Source organism: Filicampus tigris, chromosome 6, assembly GCF_054856515.1.
Source record: "Filicampus tigris isolate MCC_2025a chromosome 6, RoL_Ftig_1.0, whole genome shotgun sequence".
NCBI classification, from domain to species: Eukaryota; Metazoa; Chordata; class Actinopteri; order Syngnathiformes; family Syngnathidae; genus Filicampus; species Filicampus tigris.
The window spans coordinates 22,490,085-22,507,892 of record NC_141222.1 but is presented as its reverse complement, the minus strand read 5'-3'; the positions used below and the strand labels follow the sequence as shown (position 1 = coordinate 22,507,892).

Below are 17,808 nucleotides of genomic sequence, written 5' to 3'. Positions count from 1 at the left end.
CATTTAGTAATTTGTTCTTTATTATGGTTCTAGTTTGCAGTGGTGGGCTGTGAAACTCTACTGCATCATAGAGAGAGCTGTTTTTACCCCTTGTGTAGCTACATAATGCGGTCAAAATGGACTAAAATTTAACAAAATCTCCGTATGGTGCAGTATTTTTTCCAAACACCAGATGACAGCATTGTGCAGAAAAAAAACACTGAAACCAATCAATTTACAGACTTATGCTGACGTCAATGTGAAATTCCCTCTTAGACTCACCTGCAATTTAGCACATTTTCAGGTTATCCCCATTAAAGCCTATTCATGAACTTAGAAGATTGTGCAACCTTAACACATGCAACCAACGCACTCACGTTCCCTCATAACTGAGTCAACTTCTAAAGTAATGCCTGTGTTCGACCTTCTTCCCCACATACTCTTTTTGGTGATTTTTAGTCATTTACAATTTACATCTGTTTTTAACATAAACCTCTACTGTGTTCATTGCGAAGCTGAATCGTGCACTGAAGTTAATGGGCATCCAAAGCAAGCATTGCCCCAAGTATGTAACAGCAAAAAACAAAAACAAAAAAAAAACGGTTGCTTTTACTGCATTGTGCTACTATTACTACACTCTGTTGGTGTTAATGAACTCACACACTGTAGAGCTCATCATCCGTGCACCATTACACACATTTCCACCCCACTATTACGCATATAGGACGTTTCCAGCTAAAGGATGGGTTGCTTGTCTGAACACGAGCGATCATTAACATTTTTGGTTGCAGCACACTTGAGGGTGGAAGGGCATTTTAAAATCCCCTAAATCACTTCGAATTTACAATGTGGCCCCTTCCTTACCTTTGAGCTTTTAAAGGAGGATTACATATGCAATTTAACACTAGAAATGTTTAGAATGACAGTACTTAATAACGTGGGATGATCACATATCAGATGATAACAGATTTTAATCGGGATAACATTGCAATGTCGTGACCATGTCTCCATAAAAGCGATGAAATTGAACTGTAAAATAAGAATTATTCACCTGTGTTTGTACACTAGCTGAACTTGATAATACAAAACTATTAAATGCACATTGACAGGGTTGGATGGGGCAGTGCCCCACCTGATGCAGTGTCAATTGCAATTCTTCCCATTTTAATTAATATAGCACAATTTATTGCTCACCACATGGAAAGTCTACACAATCTGCTATATAGCGTCATCAACGGTGACAATCGTTAGTGAGAGGGGGTCCCAAATCAAATTCTATATTGGGGCCCATTCGTGCTTGGGCCGGCACTATAATTAGTACAAATGTCTTTGTTCATGTATGCCTCGGATGGACAAAAAAGAAAAAAAAATCTAAGAATATGCGAATCCGCAGAGGTCGAACTGCAAATATGCAGGGGTCGACTGTAGTTAATCTCCACTAGATGGCAGACATGTAGCATTTATACTGCCCTATACTACATGAGTAGGCATTTTTTTTCCGGATTTGGAATAATATAAGGGACAAGCAAAGTACCACAATAATATTAACATTTTTCACTGAGTTGATTTTTATTGGGGGAAGAAGAGTTCTTGTGACTTATTCAGCATTTTTTTTTTTTTGCCGTCCTTGAATGATTTTATGCAATAGTGTTCTTTGTACTGGGGGGAAAAAAATTACCGTATGTGGTTATTCTGTTGTTTGCTTCGCATCCTTTGCTGTTGCGTTCGGATAGGGGGTATTTTATAAACGCATTGCAAAATATTTTGTAAAAAAATGAAATATATTTTGTACATATGCACATTTTGTCCACATTTAAAATAGCATTACATTACATACACCTGGTTAGGAAGTGCGTGGTCCTATGTGGCCCCTCAGGAACACTGATGAAAAATTGTGGCCCCCTCCCAACATTTGAGTTGCCCATCCCAGCTCTGTGTCACTGACGTATTATGGTAGTCACAACAATTAAATGCTCTTCCACTAGATGGCAGAAGATTCAGTTAACTTTTATATCCACTTTTTGTGACTTATTTTCCCCCGTAATCTAAAATATGTCCTTGGTAACACCGTTTGTGACAGACAAATGGGAAATTAAGGACTTCGTAAAATACTCATGGAAGGCTACTGTCGTTTTGGTGAGCCCGCTTCCCATAATAAAAACGACAGCTTCTTCCAATCAATTCACAATATAAAAAAAACATTAAACAGCAACAAAAGGACCAAATGACTTCCACCGAGCGTGTGAGTGACAGTCAGCTGCTGAAAGGGGAGGAGGAATGGGGGGGGGGTTGTAGTGGGGTGAGGGGAAGAGCTTTCCCCATCCCCTCCCTTCTCCCTCCGTGTGTGGAGCTCCGGAGCCCTACTGGAGCTTAAACCAGGTGGCGGCGGCGGCGGAGGACGTCTGGGTAGCAGACACTTCTCATCACCACCACCCCCCGTGGGACTTCCACGAGGTGGAGATAGCAGACGCTCTAACTAAGCGAGCAGACGTAGAAAAGGGTATTGTGACGCACTTAAAATTTAATGAAAGCTTGAGTGTTTGCTACATCAGCCTGGTTAAAAACGTTGTATTGAACTCAATTAATGTTACATGGAATTCGCTGCTGTTACTATTCGATGATGTAATTTTCTTTTTTTTTTTTTTTTTCCAGAGTCCTCGATTCCTTGCTGCTGTTGCGCAGCATCCTGGCTGCTTCCCAAACTTGGACACTTGCCGCCTCATCTCCTAACCGGGAATATCCTAGTTTTCTCTCCCGTCCTTTATTTTATGCATTTATTTTATTCGAATCCACGGATGTGTCAACTTTTCCTCCAGCGGATGTGGAAGTAGCCTCTTCTCCGATGCTTTCTCCCGTCACTTAAACTCACCTCACGACGATGGTGGTCAAGTGAAAGTGACGCCGAGGAAGGAGCCACAGTGGGGGGGAATAAAAAGCCATGCGGGGTCGTCGGTGAGAAACCGTGGGGGACTGAAGAGGATGGCGGGAGGCAACCGGGAGCTGACGGTCACCTCCTCCCCGGCGGTGGCGGCCAACGCGGAGGGAGAGGAAATAGAAGTGTTGGAGAGCACCGACGTCCTTCCAGTGGCTCCCGAAGACGTGAGTATGGGCCAACTTTATTGGTGGACAAAAGTATTGGGACACACTCCTTTAATCAATCCGGTGCATAGGGAGTCTTAATTCAGTGTGTTTAGAAAGTCACTGTGCACTTAAATTTGTATTAAAAGACACGTCTGGAATATTATGTAGTATAATATTATACAGGCCTATGTATAATAGAACACAACAATGTTGAACGTGACCAGTGAATGTCAGTAAACAGTAGTTTGTTTCTGAACACTGCAGTCAGTTGTTAGCTTGCAATCGAGTGAATAAACACTGTTATCGCTCCTTAGAAGTCTTCCAGTTCTTTTCAGTTGCTCACAGTTCTTGTACCGTCATTATTTTGTATGGTAAGAGAGCTTTATTTTTTTTTCTCATGGGCTTATGAGCAGTTGAAAGACTACTACTGTGCTGCTGAGCTAACTTTTGCAATGATGATGGAATGCTGCATACTGTCAGAATCAGAAATATCCAACAGTTTCTCCTCCGATAGCTTTCCTGGCCTTTTACAGTGTTGGACATCATCCACGGTTCCTGTTTCCGAAAATTTGTCAACAAGCTTACAAACTGATTATGATGGGGAACAAACTGCTGGACATCATATGTGTATTAAGGGCAGATTGGTTCACAAAATTCATGGTTGGGTTTCATGTCATGGTTTCGTAGTCCCATTTTTCAATTTGCTTTGGTATGCATTCGCTAGGTATGCCTACTTACCACCACATACCAAAAAAATGCATGTTAGGTTCATTGAGGACTCGAAATCGTCCCTATATTTAAACCAAACACGTAGCCTCTGTTACCTTAATGCTAAAATAAAATGGGGAAACTACATTAGCACACTGGCTAACAATTAGCATCTATATCTGGTGTATTTGTTACCCTTTAAGTAACGGATATCTGAACACAAAAGCGCAGCAACACGTACACAAATAATATGACAATACTTACAGGCATATCTTCTTTATCTTCGGCGAAGAACGACTACTATAATTTCCATACTGTGAAACTGAGGAGCTGAGTCTCCAGTACAGCATAAACGTACCTCCGTGTTACACTGTCCCTAGGTGTGCACACCAGAGTGAGCAGCACATTGTGCGCCGACGAGTAAAGTGTGACAAAAATGGTTTATTTCATTTAAATTCTATTGAATTATGTAATTGCTGTCGTCTTAATGAAATATAATAGAATAGAGTGCTATTTTTTTTCCATTTAAAAAACACATTAAAGATGCGAGTGTTTTGAGTTACAATTGTGGTCAAGGTACAAATTAAACTCTTATTGTATATCAACACCATAAAGAGAAGCCCAGGCAAAGCAAACTACAGGTTCTTGTTTTTTGGTTTTTTTTCCTCCTTCGGTGGAGACTTTAAGTAGTTAGTTGTTTGTATCCATAAGGCACAGCCACTTGATTAGGGATAGCCTGGAGGACTCCAGCCCAGCTTCTCGTATCCGTGGTTTTGCACACGAAACGTCCTGACGGCTTGTATCTGATATTCAAAAGTGTGCTTTAAAATCTGATTAGGAAAATGCACAGTGACTTTCCGAACAGCCTATACTTCATATTGCCAATGCATTTTTGGGGCAATTCTCTACTTTTCCCACCACTGTTCTCCATGTTTGAATGGCGAAAACATTACCACCGACATATTCTCAAATCTTGGGCATCACTTAACATTCTCTAGTCACGGTTTTAGTGCAAATTGGCTTTTTAATGTGGATTTAAAGCACTTGAACGTGTTCCAGAACAATGGAAGGAGCCGCTAATGATGTCATTTAGTTTTAGGAGAAGGAGGCAATACTCGCACAAATGAGAGCAGCTCCTTGTTGTCATACGCTTTCATATTATCTTCGGCTGCAGCTCAGTGAACACAATGATTAGGTAATAGCCCAGTGCACACAGCCTGTGTAGGATAGTATTTTTTAGTATCATCCTTTCCAAACAGGTATTGAGGCCTCATGTCTAAATTCCCTCTTCTTCTTCTCTTTTCCCAGAAATGGAAGGAGCTGTTTGACAAGGTATGTGCTGCAAAATTTCTCACACATGTAGCACTTGGTTGGACTGTAAATAACTGGCGGCGTATCTTCCAAACAGCACTTTTTGTGTTATGGAAGCACCAAGGTGGAACATAATTTGAATCTCCATGTATCTCCAAATGTTGTTTTCTTTTCACCCCCAAACTTTTAAATATTGTTTTTTTTTTATTTAAAATAAGACATTTGGAGAGATATGCTTAGACAACAACGATACAGTGCTTTAACAGTACATGGCAGATGTCATAGGTGAACAAAACTAGTTCTCATCAGACAGCAACAATATCAATAATTGATGTCGGTGTATCGATGAGAATTGGTGTATCGATGGGAATTACTTTTAATGTGTTACGACTCAATCCATCTTGAATCGACACCCTTTTTTTTTCTGTACATTTCCTTACTGTGTGACAATTTACTATTTTAATTTCTAAAATCTTATTTGTTCCGACACATATTTCCCTGATTATAAGAAATTGCATAAACATTCACTTGCATCATCTTTTCTCGAAACTAAATGGAGGAGTGGTATACATTTGTATATAACATTTGCCAATAAACGTTTCTCATTATTGCTGGCATTTCAATTGGTTATTGGGCAAAAAAAATTAGTGTTAGTAAATAACTCCATAGTGATTTATATATTGAACGACCGTTTATCGTGGAGATAACGTTCCAGAAACCACCTGTTACAGGTACAGTATATCGGCACATTCTAAAAATAATGGCTTAAATATTTTTTTTTCTCTGAAAACACTACAAACTGAGCCAAATACTGAATCTATTATATTCATTAATAATTGATCATATAAATGTTCAACTAAGGATCTTGGTAATTTTTGCAGAAGTGGCCGGCATCCCAAGGATATGATTAAGGCAAAAAAATAATTCATATAAAAATAATGATTATTTTAGGAAGGTAATGATATATGCAGAAAGGAAAAATAAACCAGAAAATGCTGGCTTTTAAATTTTAATCCACTCGTTTTTAGCCATCTCCGGGGGCGGCCATTTTGTCTTCTGTCGACTGAAAATGACATCACAACTGCTCACAACGACCAATCACGGCTCAGGTTTAGAAAACAGGTCAGCCGTGATTGGTCGTTGTGAGCAGTTGTGATGTCATTTTCAGTCGACAGAAGACAAAATGGCCGCCCACAGAGATGGCTAAAAACGAGTGCTTTTTGCTTCTTATATAAAAATATAAAAATATGTTTAGGTTGACTTCCGCTTTAAGAGGCTTTTAATATCAAATGATGTGTGTCACTTTAATGCCCGTTGAATTGAGGTATGCTGAGGTCTCACAAGATCTGCTGACTGTGTTATGAGCTACGTAATAACTTTAGAAGAATTCCCCCCCCCCAAAAAATAAAAACCTGGGTCGATTTCAGTGTAGTTAGTGTTCTTTCTCCAAAGTGTTTGGGTCTCAGCTGGTCAAGATTGGACGCTCTCGCTTCCCGTCAGCTCCGTTTTCGTTTGGGCTCATTAGGCAAATGTATTTTTAGATGAAAATCGTGCATCACGCCGCTCACTTTAAATCCTTTTTCTAAAAGCCCGCTGGCTCGCTGAAAAGTGAAACCGGGCCTTTGACTTTTGTCAAAGCAAACTCCTGCAGCGACGAGTGGCGGGGAACACGCACTGTAGGGAATTTGTGTGGTGGCGCACATGCACACGCGGCCACACGCACGCATCAGCCAGACCACTTTGGTTTTAATCGCAAGAGAGCGGAAAACAGACCAGCTGATGATAGCAGCGGGTCGGGCTGACAGACGGCGGACGGACCCCTATTACCACACGCGCAAACGCAGTCGTCGCCGTGGGCGGCTGCCCCGGCACCTGCCTGCCCTGGGGCCCCATACTTTCTCTTCGAAGAAATTGTATGCATGAACGTAAGTGTTTGTGTGTGTGCGCATGTGGGATTTAATAGGGTGAGTCAGAGGCTCGTGGCAGACTCAGCCTTTTTTTCCTGAGGTCACAGGGGATTACGGGAAAGCCAAGAGGTTCCCTTGCGTGTGTGTGTGTGTGTGTGTGTGTGTGTGTGTGTGTGTGAGTACACATGCAGTCTTCCTTTATGTGCCTTTGGTGTGGGCGTCAATGTGAAAAAGTGTCCAAATGGCAGCGTGTCGCGTACTTTTATTCCAGCCTGCCTTCCCTTTTGTCTCACGACGACTTGCTTCATTTGTCAAGCGGAGGGCGGATGACCCCGGTGGGCTCTCGTCGACAACGACACGGGTTGCTGCCCCGTGTGTCTCTATTGTGCTAGGGATGCCAGATAAGACGATCAGGAAGGGGTTCAATCAAATTTGACGTGATGAGGTTTTTCCAGGCTTAAATTAAGACGGGGTGGTACCATTCTGATCACTAGAAACTAGGGATGGAACGATTCACTCAAACCCTGATTCGATTTTCGATTATGTTCGATTAAAAAAAAATGGCTACCATCCTTGTCTCTGTGCGCTAGTGTGGTGCTGCAGGGCATAATTTTTAGATTAACCAAACCGATTAATCGAATAATCGATTTTTAATTCATCGTTACGTCCCTACTAGAAACAAACATTTTTCTGTGAAGTATTTACAGGACATGCATTTTAATGTACTTATGAAAAGAGTTCTTTTGATGTCAGGACTTTTCGAGCCGACAACAACCCGGATTTTATCTTGCTGACCAGTAAAGAAGTGTCAACTTGGGCCAGATTTACACTATGTGGATCAAGTGATTCAATTTAAATTTTTAAAATTCCTCCCATGTCTCCTCAGATCTGAATCAGGCCTCAGTTACAGTATTTGTGAATACAAAATTTGATAGATAGATAGATCATTAAATAGGGCAGTGTGTCTATATTTTTGATAGTTAGCAGGCTAATTTGGTATGACAAAAACAGTGCCATTGCAATTCTGTAGATGAGATGATTCCATGTCTAATTAGGTGAAACCTTGAGATGAAATTCCTGTATCTGTGCCATTATGCAGAAAAAAATGTAATGGGTTCTTCCTTGCTCTGCCCTTCTTGTGTTTTTAAATATCTGATCTAATCCTACTAAGTGTATCTGTCTTGACTTTATTAGTGCCCAAGTAGCAGGCAGTATGAATTGTCTTTTATGAATTCACCAACGTCACCCCCAAAAATTCACTCAGAAATGTCCGTACACTCTGGTAAGCTTGAATTAAAAAAAAAAAACATGTCCAAGACACCTTTTGACTTATGGACATGAAATTCACATATTTTTGAATTATTATGTCCCGGAACAGTCAAAAACAAGTTCAGAAAAGGCCGATCACTTCAGAACAAAATTGATTAAAGTATTTCTAGCCCCTTTGTCTCCCGTACTCCCTTGTCCTTTAGACAGAATCCTTTGCTTTATTTCGTTTTCAAGCGCTACAGCTTCTCCTGAAAGCAAAACCTTCCTCTTATCAATTTTCACTGACTATATGCGTCGATATGTCGGTTTTAGAATGACAGTTTCTGGAGTCTTAAGTGCTGTATTGTGCTTTTTGTGTTCCATTTGGCCGTCTTTTTCTTTTTCCCCCCGGGGAAGATTTCGTTACTTTCTATGTGCTTCCCTAAGTTTGAACGTGAGCTGAACACCGACGGACGGAGGTGATGTTATTGGAAAAACTGCAAATACGATATTTTATTCCCTTAGCGGGGAACGTAATGACAACCAGAGCATTTGATCCCGGTCCATCAAGCAATACAAAAATCCCAGAAACATTCATCCCACAAATACTCACCATATTTCGTAATAAACAGCTGTTACGTCATAACATCATAAATGTAGTAAGGCCCTCGAAGGACTTCATAACATCCTGAATGGGGTAAAATCCCATAATGGATTCCCTTTGCGCCTTGAAACTGTGAGTGATCTCATACAAGTTGCGACCGCACAGACGCACTAATTAAAAGCGAGCCGAGTGGCATACTTCTTGCAACCTGCGTGGAAGTTCCCAGAGTTAACGTAAACTTGCACTCGGAACCTTGGAATTAGTATTGTTTGACAAATTGTGTGTGTGCGTGAGACCAAGTGAACAGCCACCGCCACGCAGTGTTGGAAATGCCCCAGGCATGCGCCCACACCAGCTTAGTGATTAAACGCTTTCACATGGCTGAGGTGTTTTCCATGAAACGGCTTTTTCTTGCTTGATGCCTGGAAAAGAAAAAGAAAAAAAAAAAAAAAAAAGCCTCTGAGCGCGAGCTGAGACCTTCGAATGATAGAACGTAATGCAGTCTGGTTTGGTATAGTAAAGCTTTTGATTGATAGAGTTGCTTGGACGTACAAAGGAGAATCCATAAAATCGGAATGATAAGGCGGTAGATCAATTAAATTTCTTATTCAGCCATTTTGGTGTCCATTTTAGTGGTGTGAACTATTCCACACCCCCAAAATGGTTAGTTGAGTAGTGAATTGGTCGGTTTAATTAATCAGGATTATGCTGTTTTGTACTGAGGATGATCATATTTCAGTTTTATTAATGGCAACTCAGGATGTTCGATTATTTTTTTTTTTTTCTCCAGACTGATGCCAGTACGAATATTCACTCTTTGAGTCCTCACCGATATTGAGTGCCAATACGTGTAGTACTTCTGATATATAATGTCATTTAATTAACACAATAACTTAAAATTGTGAACAATGACCTTTCTCTCTAATGTCGATGATGATTTGCCAATGTGTCAATATGTCACAGTATAGCGCCAACTACTGCCAAGGAGGACTTAATTCATGTAAGAATTTGTTGGGGTTTTTTGCCGTAAAGGGGAAGTCAACACAAACATATTTTTTTCAGAAATATGTTCTATGCAAGCCCACTAGTTGAAAGAAGGCATTCTGATCAATTTTGCGTTTGTGTAATACGAGTTAATCCACCCATTTTTAGCCATCCCTGGGGGCGGCCATTTTGTCACCTCACGACCGATAATGGCTCAGCTTCAGAAATCAGGTCAGCCGTGATCGGTCGTTACCTGAGCCCTGAGCAGTTGCGATGTCATTTTCAGTCAACAAAAGTGACAAAAAGGGGTGGATTTTGCTGCTTAACTCATATTACACAAACACAATATTAATCAGAATGCAATCGTTTCAACTAGTTGGCCTGCATAGAACAAGTTCTTGAAAAAATATGTTTGGGTTGACTTCCGCTTTAAGTATCAGTGGCTGGTATCGTCAAGGTATCACTCGATACCTTAGAATAAGGCCAGTATCGGCCCAGTCCGGATACCTGGTATCGGAAATCGCCGATCTCTATTTTCACTTATGTGTCCCAATTGTTTTGAGGCCAAGTCGGGCACCAGATCTAACAGACGTCCTGATGTGCGGAAGTTGCAACATCTTTAATAATGCGCTTTTTGCCAACAAGCCTGGAGTGCAACAATATCAACCGTGTGATCGAGTGAACTTTTCTCCCTCTCCCAGCAACTTTCACTTTTCCCAACGAAGGCGTTTAGCCGTCATGCGCAGATCATCCGCGGCGCGCCGATATGCTTCCGCGCATAATTGCCGTTGACGTGTGCACAGATGGCGAGGTCGCACTCTGCTGACCCGCTCATCCAACATTCCCAGAATGATTGACACCAGCTGAGTCCTGGAGATCCCAAAGAGTTTGGAGAAGCTACATTTTGCCCGTACCGTATTAAGAAAAACAGCAACAGACAACATGGGAAACTATTGAATTGAAAGATTTAATCTTAGTCTATAGTTCTCTGCTGCTGCTCCTCCTCAGGGCCTGAAATAGATTTCCACACTGAAAGGCTGAGTTCCAGCTGGCGGAGTGTGAAAACAGTTTCCGCTTTTATGCCGAGGTAAAAATAGCTGCCGCGCCTGTTGATCGGTAAATGGGGAAAAAGACGATGTGCCGGGTCGGCCGTAATTGGCTTCACAGTTGAAACTCGCAGCAGCGCCGGCATGAAATTGAAATGTTGCGCTGTCACTAGCAGTAGCCCGAACGCTTTATGGTTGCTCCTTTTGTAAATATTGTACATGTGAGATTTGGCAGAATACAATTCCGACAACTGATTAATCGTCCAATTATGTAACCGCCATTGACGAATTTGTCTTTTCGCAGTCCAGCCATTCAATCCCAGGAACCTATTTATATTTTTTTTCTATTTTTTTCAAACGTTAGGGTAAAAGAGGGTCTGAAAATGTTTGGCAGTGAATGAGTTAAAAAGGTATGTAATGAATAAATACATTATACATAAATATATACCACAATATTAATTACAGGCAGAACATTTGACTGATTTACAATAGTTTGTCCTTTAGTATTTGGTTAACTTTACAACAAAGACAAAAATGGCAGAATGCTTTTTTTTTTTGGGAGGAGGGTGAATGTTAGAATGAATTGAATCTTTGTCTATCACAGTTGGGTTAAAGATAACACAATTTTGGGTCAAAAATGGACCAATCCACTATTCGGGTCAAGTTGACCCAACTTTCTGTGTTGTTTTTGCAGAAAACAACCCCAACAATTGGTAGGTTTGTACAAAACAAGCCGAGAAATTGGGCTGTTTTGTACAAAATAACGTGGGTCAAATTGACCTACTTCGTGGATCGGTCCATTTTTTACCCCAAATTGGGTTATTTTTTTACCCAACTGTTTTTAGAGTGTATGTAGTAATGTTTTAATGTGTGGAAAAACATCTGTAATTTTTTTTTTTTGGGTGTGGGGGCGATTTTAAAAGACTTTATTAGCCGATTCAAAATCGTCTGACCAATTAATCGGGTGGGCACTAGTCAAAACACGGTGGGGCTTGTGATCACAGCAAGTGTATTCATTTCAGCGCATTGATCTGATTTTCTTCCGAATAAAACTGATCTTACTCGAGATGAGGAAAAAAAAAAAAAAAATCGCTTTGAAACGGCGCCGATGGTACACTAGAGTAGCAGCTCTGCCGTTGCCATGACAACCCGGGAACACTGACACTCCCAGTGACCTATAACATTTATCAAACCAGCCAGGCCACCACGTATTAGTTAGCGTCAAAGTTAGTGGAGCTTTGCTGTACATAATGGTGACATGTTTATTTCCGGACATAATATTATAATCCAGCAATGTGTTTTATTGATGTTTTTTCGTTTTTTTTTTTTAAAGCATGGACATTAATTGGCTTGGCTTCTTTCATCTTTAGTACCAAAGACTAAGCATGCTGTTCATTTCTTTGTTCTCGTCGACGAAACTGTAATACGTACCCACCGGGCATAGTAACACATCTGTTGACAATGTGTCATAGAAGCAAGAAGTGAGCCATCACATCAGTTCTCGCTCACTTAGCAGTTGTTCAAAGTCTTCAAAGGGGCCACGAAATGCTGCCCGAGTGAAAGTGAACACATATTGTACAGCACTACAAAATGTGCCGCAGACAGCGCATTTGACATTTTACAACACCGTTTTTAATGTATTTATTATTATTCATTATTTATCATTATTTAAAAAAAACAAAAAAAACAGTTGTGATGTTGAAAAAAAAAATGTGTGCACCCCGTGTTAGCTTTGTCGTATCATATGACAGTATTACGAGCACGCATCTTAACTGCCTCTATCGCGGCCCATTAGCGAACGTTCCACCGGGTGTGCAATTTGCGGGGAGGAAGTTTAAGTCTCGCCAGGCAGATGGAACACTGACAATCACCTCTTAACAAAAGCAGACATCTACCAGGATCCGCCACGTTTACGCTTCTTTGTCAGATTTATGGTGCCGGATACGCTCTCCAAAACGTTTGTTGGCTTTTCCGATAGCTTTGAGTCGCGCTCATCTGTCCGTGACGCTGCCTTCCGGGAAAGTGCCTCACCGGCATGTCATTAGAATCATAAAAGCGGTTAACATGATATGGGGCGCGGATCATTCCTTCAAATGACGGATATTACCTTTATAACCAACATAATCTGCCACCAAATGAACATGTGTCATGGTGATTGTATTTTCGTGACGGCTGTAAATGTTTTTGTGCGCGGGCCTTGTTTCAATACACAATGTCTGCCTGTTTCTTTTGGCAGAGGAGTTTTGGCTCTGTCACAGAGCCATGATATCTTGTGTCAACAAATCCTTTGTCAGATTCCTCTATACGCTGAGCGTTGCTCAGATGGAGCACACAAGTGGCTTACACGCACACGTCCCACTTTCTAGATTTGAGGGCCCAAAGAATGCCACTCTTTCTTTTATTTTTTTTTAATTAATTCACAGCGACTAATTAGAATAGGAAAATAGCTCGATGTGCAAAAAGTTTGACCTCGGATGCTTGAATGTCCGGAAGCAATGTTATGGCACTTAGTGAAACAGGCAAATAGCTATGCTACTTCTTCTGTTTTTATCACTTTTAGAAGTGGAAGTCAGTCCAAACATGTTTTTTTCTTTTCAAGAATATTTTCTATGCTGGCCCACTGGTTGAAACACGGCTATCTGATTAATATTGCGTTTGTGGAATATGAGTTAAGCTAGGTTAAGTTAAATCCACCCGTTTTTAGCCATCTCAGGGGGCGGCCATTTTGTCACTTCTGGCGACTGAAAATGACATCACAGATGCGCAGGGCTCAGATAACGACCAATCATGGCTCATCTTCAGAAAACAGGTGAGCTGTTACTTCAAGTCGTTACTTTAATCCTGAGCAACTGTGATGTCATTTTCAGTTGACAGAAGTGTCAAAATGGCCGCCCCTGGAGATGGCTAAAATCGGGTGGATTAACTCTTATTCCACAAACGCAATATTTTTCAGAATGCCTTGTTTCAACTAGTGGGCCTGCATTGAACATAATCTTGAAAAAAATATGTTTGGACACGACTAGTGGTGAGAATCAAAGCATATTATTTGATGCGTGGGTTCAGTTCCCGCTCAGCGACGGGTTCCGGCACCCCGCGACACTGAACATGTTAAGCGGGATTGAAAATGTTTGCATTTTTCAGACGATCATGACAGTATCACTTATAGAATGATTCTGCAATAATATATGCGGTTGCATCTCAGTAAATATCATACGGATTTATTTCAGCTCCTAAGAAGTGTAAATAAAATGCGCCGATTATATGTATTCATTAAACACAGGAAATTAATCTTCAGACGCCCAATTCTCATTCAATCGCGGTGGAAAGTGTGGCCAAACATTTGGCTGACTGTGAAGAAAAATGATTATTATTAATGGTTGTTTTCTCGCAATATTTAATTTATCAACAGTGATTTAATAAGGTGGGAAACAGATAACTATTTCTCTAAATCCCTGCACGCATTTCCTGTATATATTCAAATGATCAATAGTACAAAATTTCGAGCAAATCATCAATGTGTCCCAACATGTCTGACATTTAAACTCCATAAGATGACATTTAAATCACTATCGCATTGATGAACTGCTACGGTAAAGCTCGCCGATCGCTCTGCTGTTTCTCGTGCTGCCATTGAACGCGGGTCCGGTGCGGCCCGCCACTCTCAGCTCGTCCAAGGTGAGCGACAGTGCTTAGTCATAACGGCCCGACCTTTTGTTTTCCCTTCCTGTATCATCTTACAGACACGGCCGCCAAATTCTGGCAGCGGTGCCAACGTGCTGAAGTAGCTGACTGTGATACACAGCATAGTAGAGAATACGGTATAGCTGTGTTTGCAATGTTATTGTCCCGTCTTCTCTAAGTGTTGTTGGAAATCTTGCCACCAAAAGTCATGCAGTGTCAATTTTGCGATGATTTTTGACCTGATGTGATACATTGAGCCCAGAATAATTCATTGGTTAGCACTTGATTAAAAGTGTCATTAAAGCGGGAGTTAAAACACGGCATTTTGATCAATATTGCGTTTGTAGAATTTGAGGTAAGCAGCAAAATCTACTCGTTTTTATCCATCTCTGGTGGCGGCCATTTTGCCACTTTCTGTCGACTGAAAATGACGTCACGGTTGCTCAATCACGGTTCAGCTTGAGAATGACCAAACTGAGGTGACATGAAGACCTTAATCAAAAGTATTGGGGGGGAAAAAAAGCAAAAGTTTCAATCTGGATTTAAAAGCATTTTTATAGGGGCAAAGAAAATGTTAAATGGCTCACTTTTTCATCATTTTAGTCCATGCAAGACTGCCCGTGGCAGAGTGTTCAAGCGATCCTTTGAAGGCAAGGATTTCATAATATAATTTGAAAGAGCCGCCTCCCAAAACAGGACATGAGGTCGTAGATGAACTGTTGACCTCTCACGATTATGGACAGCGTTTTGGATGTGCGACCTGCCTCATGGTGGTCAATCCAAAAATCCATCAGGAAACATTTCACCAAAGCAACACGGCAAGTGAATAGTCGGTGGTCACCCCCACGTCCATTCATCCCTCCGGGTAGCAGAGATTTTTTTTTTTTTTTTTATCTCGGATTGACAATCAGGTCAACCCTGAAGGCACCCTTGAAAATGTTCCCGACAACTGCGCTCGCTAGCCCCTAACACCTCTTTTCTTACCATTTTCCTTTCTCCTCCACATTTGGAGAAATTGAAGGGGGAGCAGAACGTCGCAGGTCCATTTGCCAGCTATTAGAGATCATAAATCTGTGCTGAATGGAGCTGCTGCCGTCATTTGCGCTGGGTTTTGACAGTGCTGTAAGGAAAGAGAGGGGGAGGGGCTTGACCTCAGGGCTGGCCCGGCGGAGAAGAAGCAATTGAATGGGAACGGCTCGTTAAACAAATGTTTCTCCCCTCTTTTTGTTTCCCTCCCTCTTGTCGTATAATGCGAGCCAGAGTGCTCGATGGAAGGTTTGGCCTGACGGTAATGAGGGGGCTCGCACCTCGCTGTAAATGGGAGGTTTTGCCGATGTGAGTCTGTCTTTACGCCGACCTGAGCGTGCCCTTTGCCTGGCTGACACGGCCACTCCATCAGTGTTTTGTTTATGCATGTGTGTCCTTTTGACTCTGCTTTTACTATCCGTGTGTCAATGAGAGTGACTTTTATGGCAAAACCTTGCCTGGCCCCGCCCCCCCCGCCGAGGGAGTTTTGTGCGTGTTGTTGATGTCACGTGCGTATACAAGCCCTCTCTCCAGCGTGGACGCTTTAAGTAAGCAGCAGCAGGTTAAGTGTTTATATGAACACACGCTGAAGTGCCTGCTGAGAGGCGCTCGGCTCGGCTGCGACCCCCTTTTTACTACTCCAGACATCCCAAGGGGCTCCGCTACTTACTCTCACGCCTCCTCCTTCATATCTTCAACTAGCAACCAGCGTTTTTCGCCGTATTCCCACATGCCGTTGCCGGTTGTGTTTATTTACCCACCTGTTAATGTGAGGTGTGTATAAGGAGGCAGGGGGAGTATTTTAGGAGTGAGGCTTTCATTTGTAGACATTTTGAAATAATATGAAGCTCTGCTCAACCGTTTTATTATTGTGGGACTCCATTAAAGGTGTGTGGTTGTACCCTACACAGATGAGCTATTTGAAATGGTAATATTTCACATTTTATTTCCCTAAATTGAAAATCGATGAAAATACAATGAATCAAATGTCCCTAAACATTTGAGCTTTGCGTTTTGTGAAAAAAAAAAAAATCAAGGCAACAGCAAATGAAAAACACAAAAAAAGTGTTATTTTAGCTACCCAAAGTAAATATCAAATGCTGACTTTTTTGTGTTGTTATTAAAGGTTTTTAACCATACAATAATGTTAATGGTATATAACAAATACAGTGGTGCCTTGACTTATGAGTTGAATTTGTTTCATGATCAAGCTCATAACTCAATTTACTCGTATATCAATTCTTTTTTCCCCCAAATGAATTGAAAAGCCAGTCATTTGTTCCATCCCACTATGCGAGTGTGCCATGTTGTTTTTTTATTTTATTTTATTTTTTTCCTCAACATTTGCACCCCCAAGACAGTTTTGGTTGTGCGTTTGCCTCTTTTTTTTCCCAAATATTTTTTTTTAATAAATAAAAATAGCACTGTATTGTAAAATATAAATAGAAAAACATACTAAATCACAATAAAAGAGAAAGTAAATAATTGACAAACTGATAGCTCGTCAAACATGAACTTAGCTTCACGTTCTTTGAGCCCATGTCCGCCGATGATAACCGTTCGGTGTATCATGTGACCGTTCCTATCACGGGGGATTAGTTACTTCCCCAAAAAGCATTTTAATGAGCACTTTCTCATTCAGTCACAAGAGCATGAAGCACCATTAACGTCGAGAAAATGAACAGACGGCACTGTGATGTGAATGACATTAGCTTCAATCAGGATTTTTCAGACGCTCCTGAAAACTCACTTGATTCTTAATGCGTGCATGCTCCTGTGCATATGAGAGCGGGGATTGAATATAATACCTCAGTGTGTGACATCCTACCACACATCTCCAAGTGCCGTATGTGTCAAGTGTATAGGTGCGCATATGCCCGCTTAGGTCATGGCGGTTGCTTGGTTACAGACCGTTTGACGAAGAAATGGCGCATGTATGTGTGATGGCCTCAGAAGGCTGCGTGGGTGAGTGGGCGCATGTACCGTACTGTATGTGCGTGCGTGAGCACCAATCTGTCAAAGGAGACAGGTGACTCTCTGATTGGCTGATTTACTTTAAATCCTGAGACTGTCAGTCATCTACAGTCACCGTGAAGCACTGCTCCCAATGTCAAAAAGATTTATCTGAGTGAATTATCAATCCCATTTGAATATTCAATATGTATTTTGCAGGCTGTGATTATAGCATTGTTTGGTTAATTTTGAGGAGCAAATAAATAAAGCAGAGAAGACG

The 17,808-nt window shown here is 41.3% G+C and overlaps 1 protein-coding gene across 1 annotated transcript in view; it reads left to right on the top strand.

Moving 5' to 3' along the window:
• Positions 1-2,327: 2,327 nt before the first annotated feature.
• Positions 2,328-17,808, top strand: part of rhbdl3 (rhomboid, veinlet-like 3 (Drosophila)) — a 41,573-nt gene continuing 26,092 nt past the window's right edge. Inside the window, exons 1-3 of the mRNA XM_086034530.1 lie at positions 2,328-2,479; positions 2,632-3,078; positions 5,077-5,100. Coding sequence (XP_085890656.1) covers positions 2,959-3,078; positions 5,077-5,100 — 144 coding nt within the window. The 5' untranslated portion in view covers positions 2,328-2,479; positions 2,632-2,958. The remainder of the gene's footprint in view (positions 2,480-2,631; positions 3,079-5,076; positions 5,101-17,808) is intronic.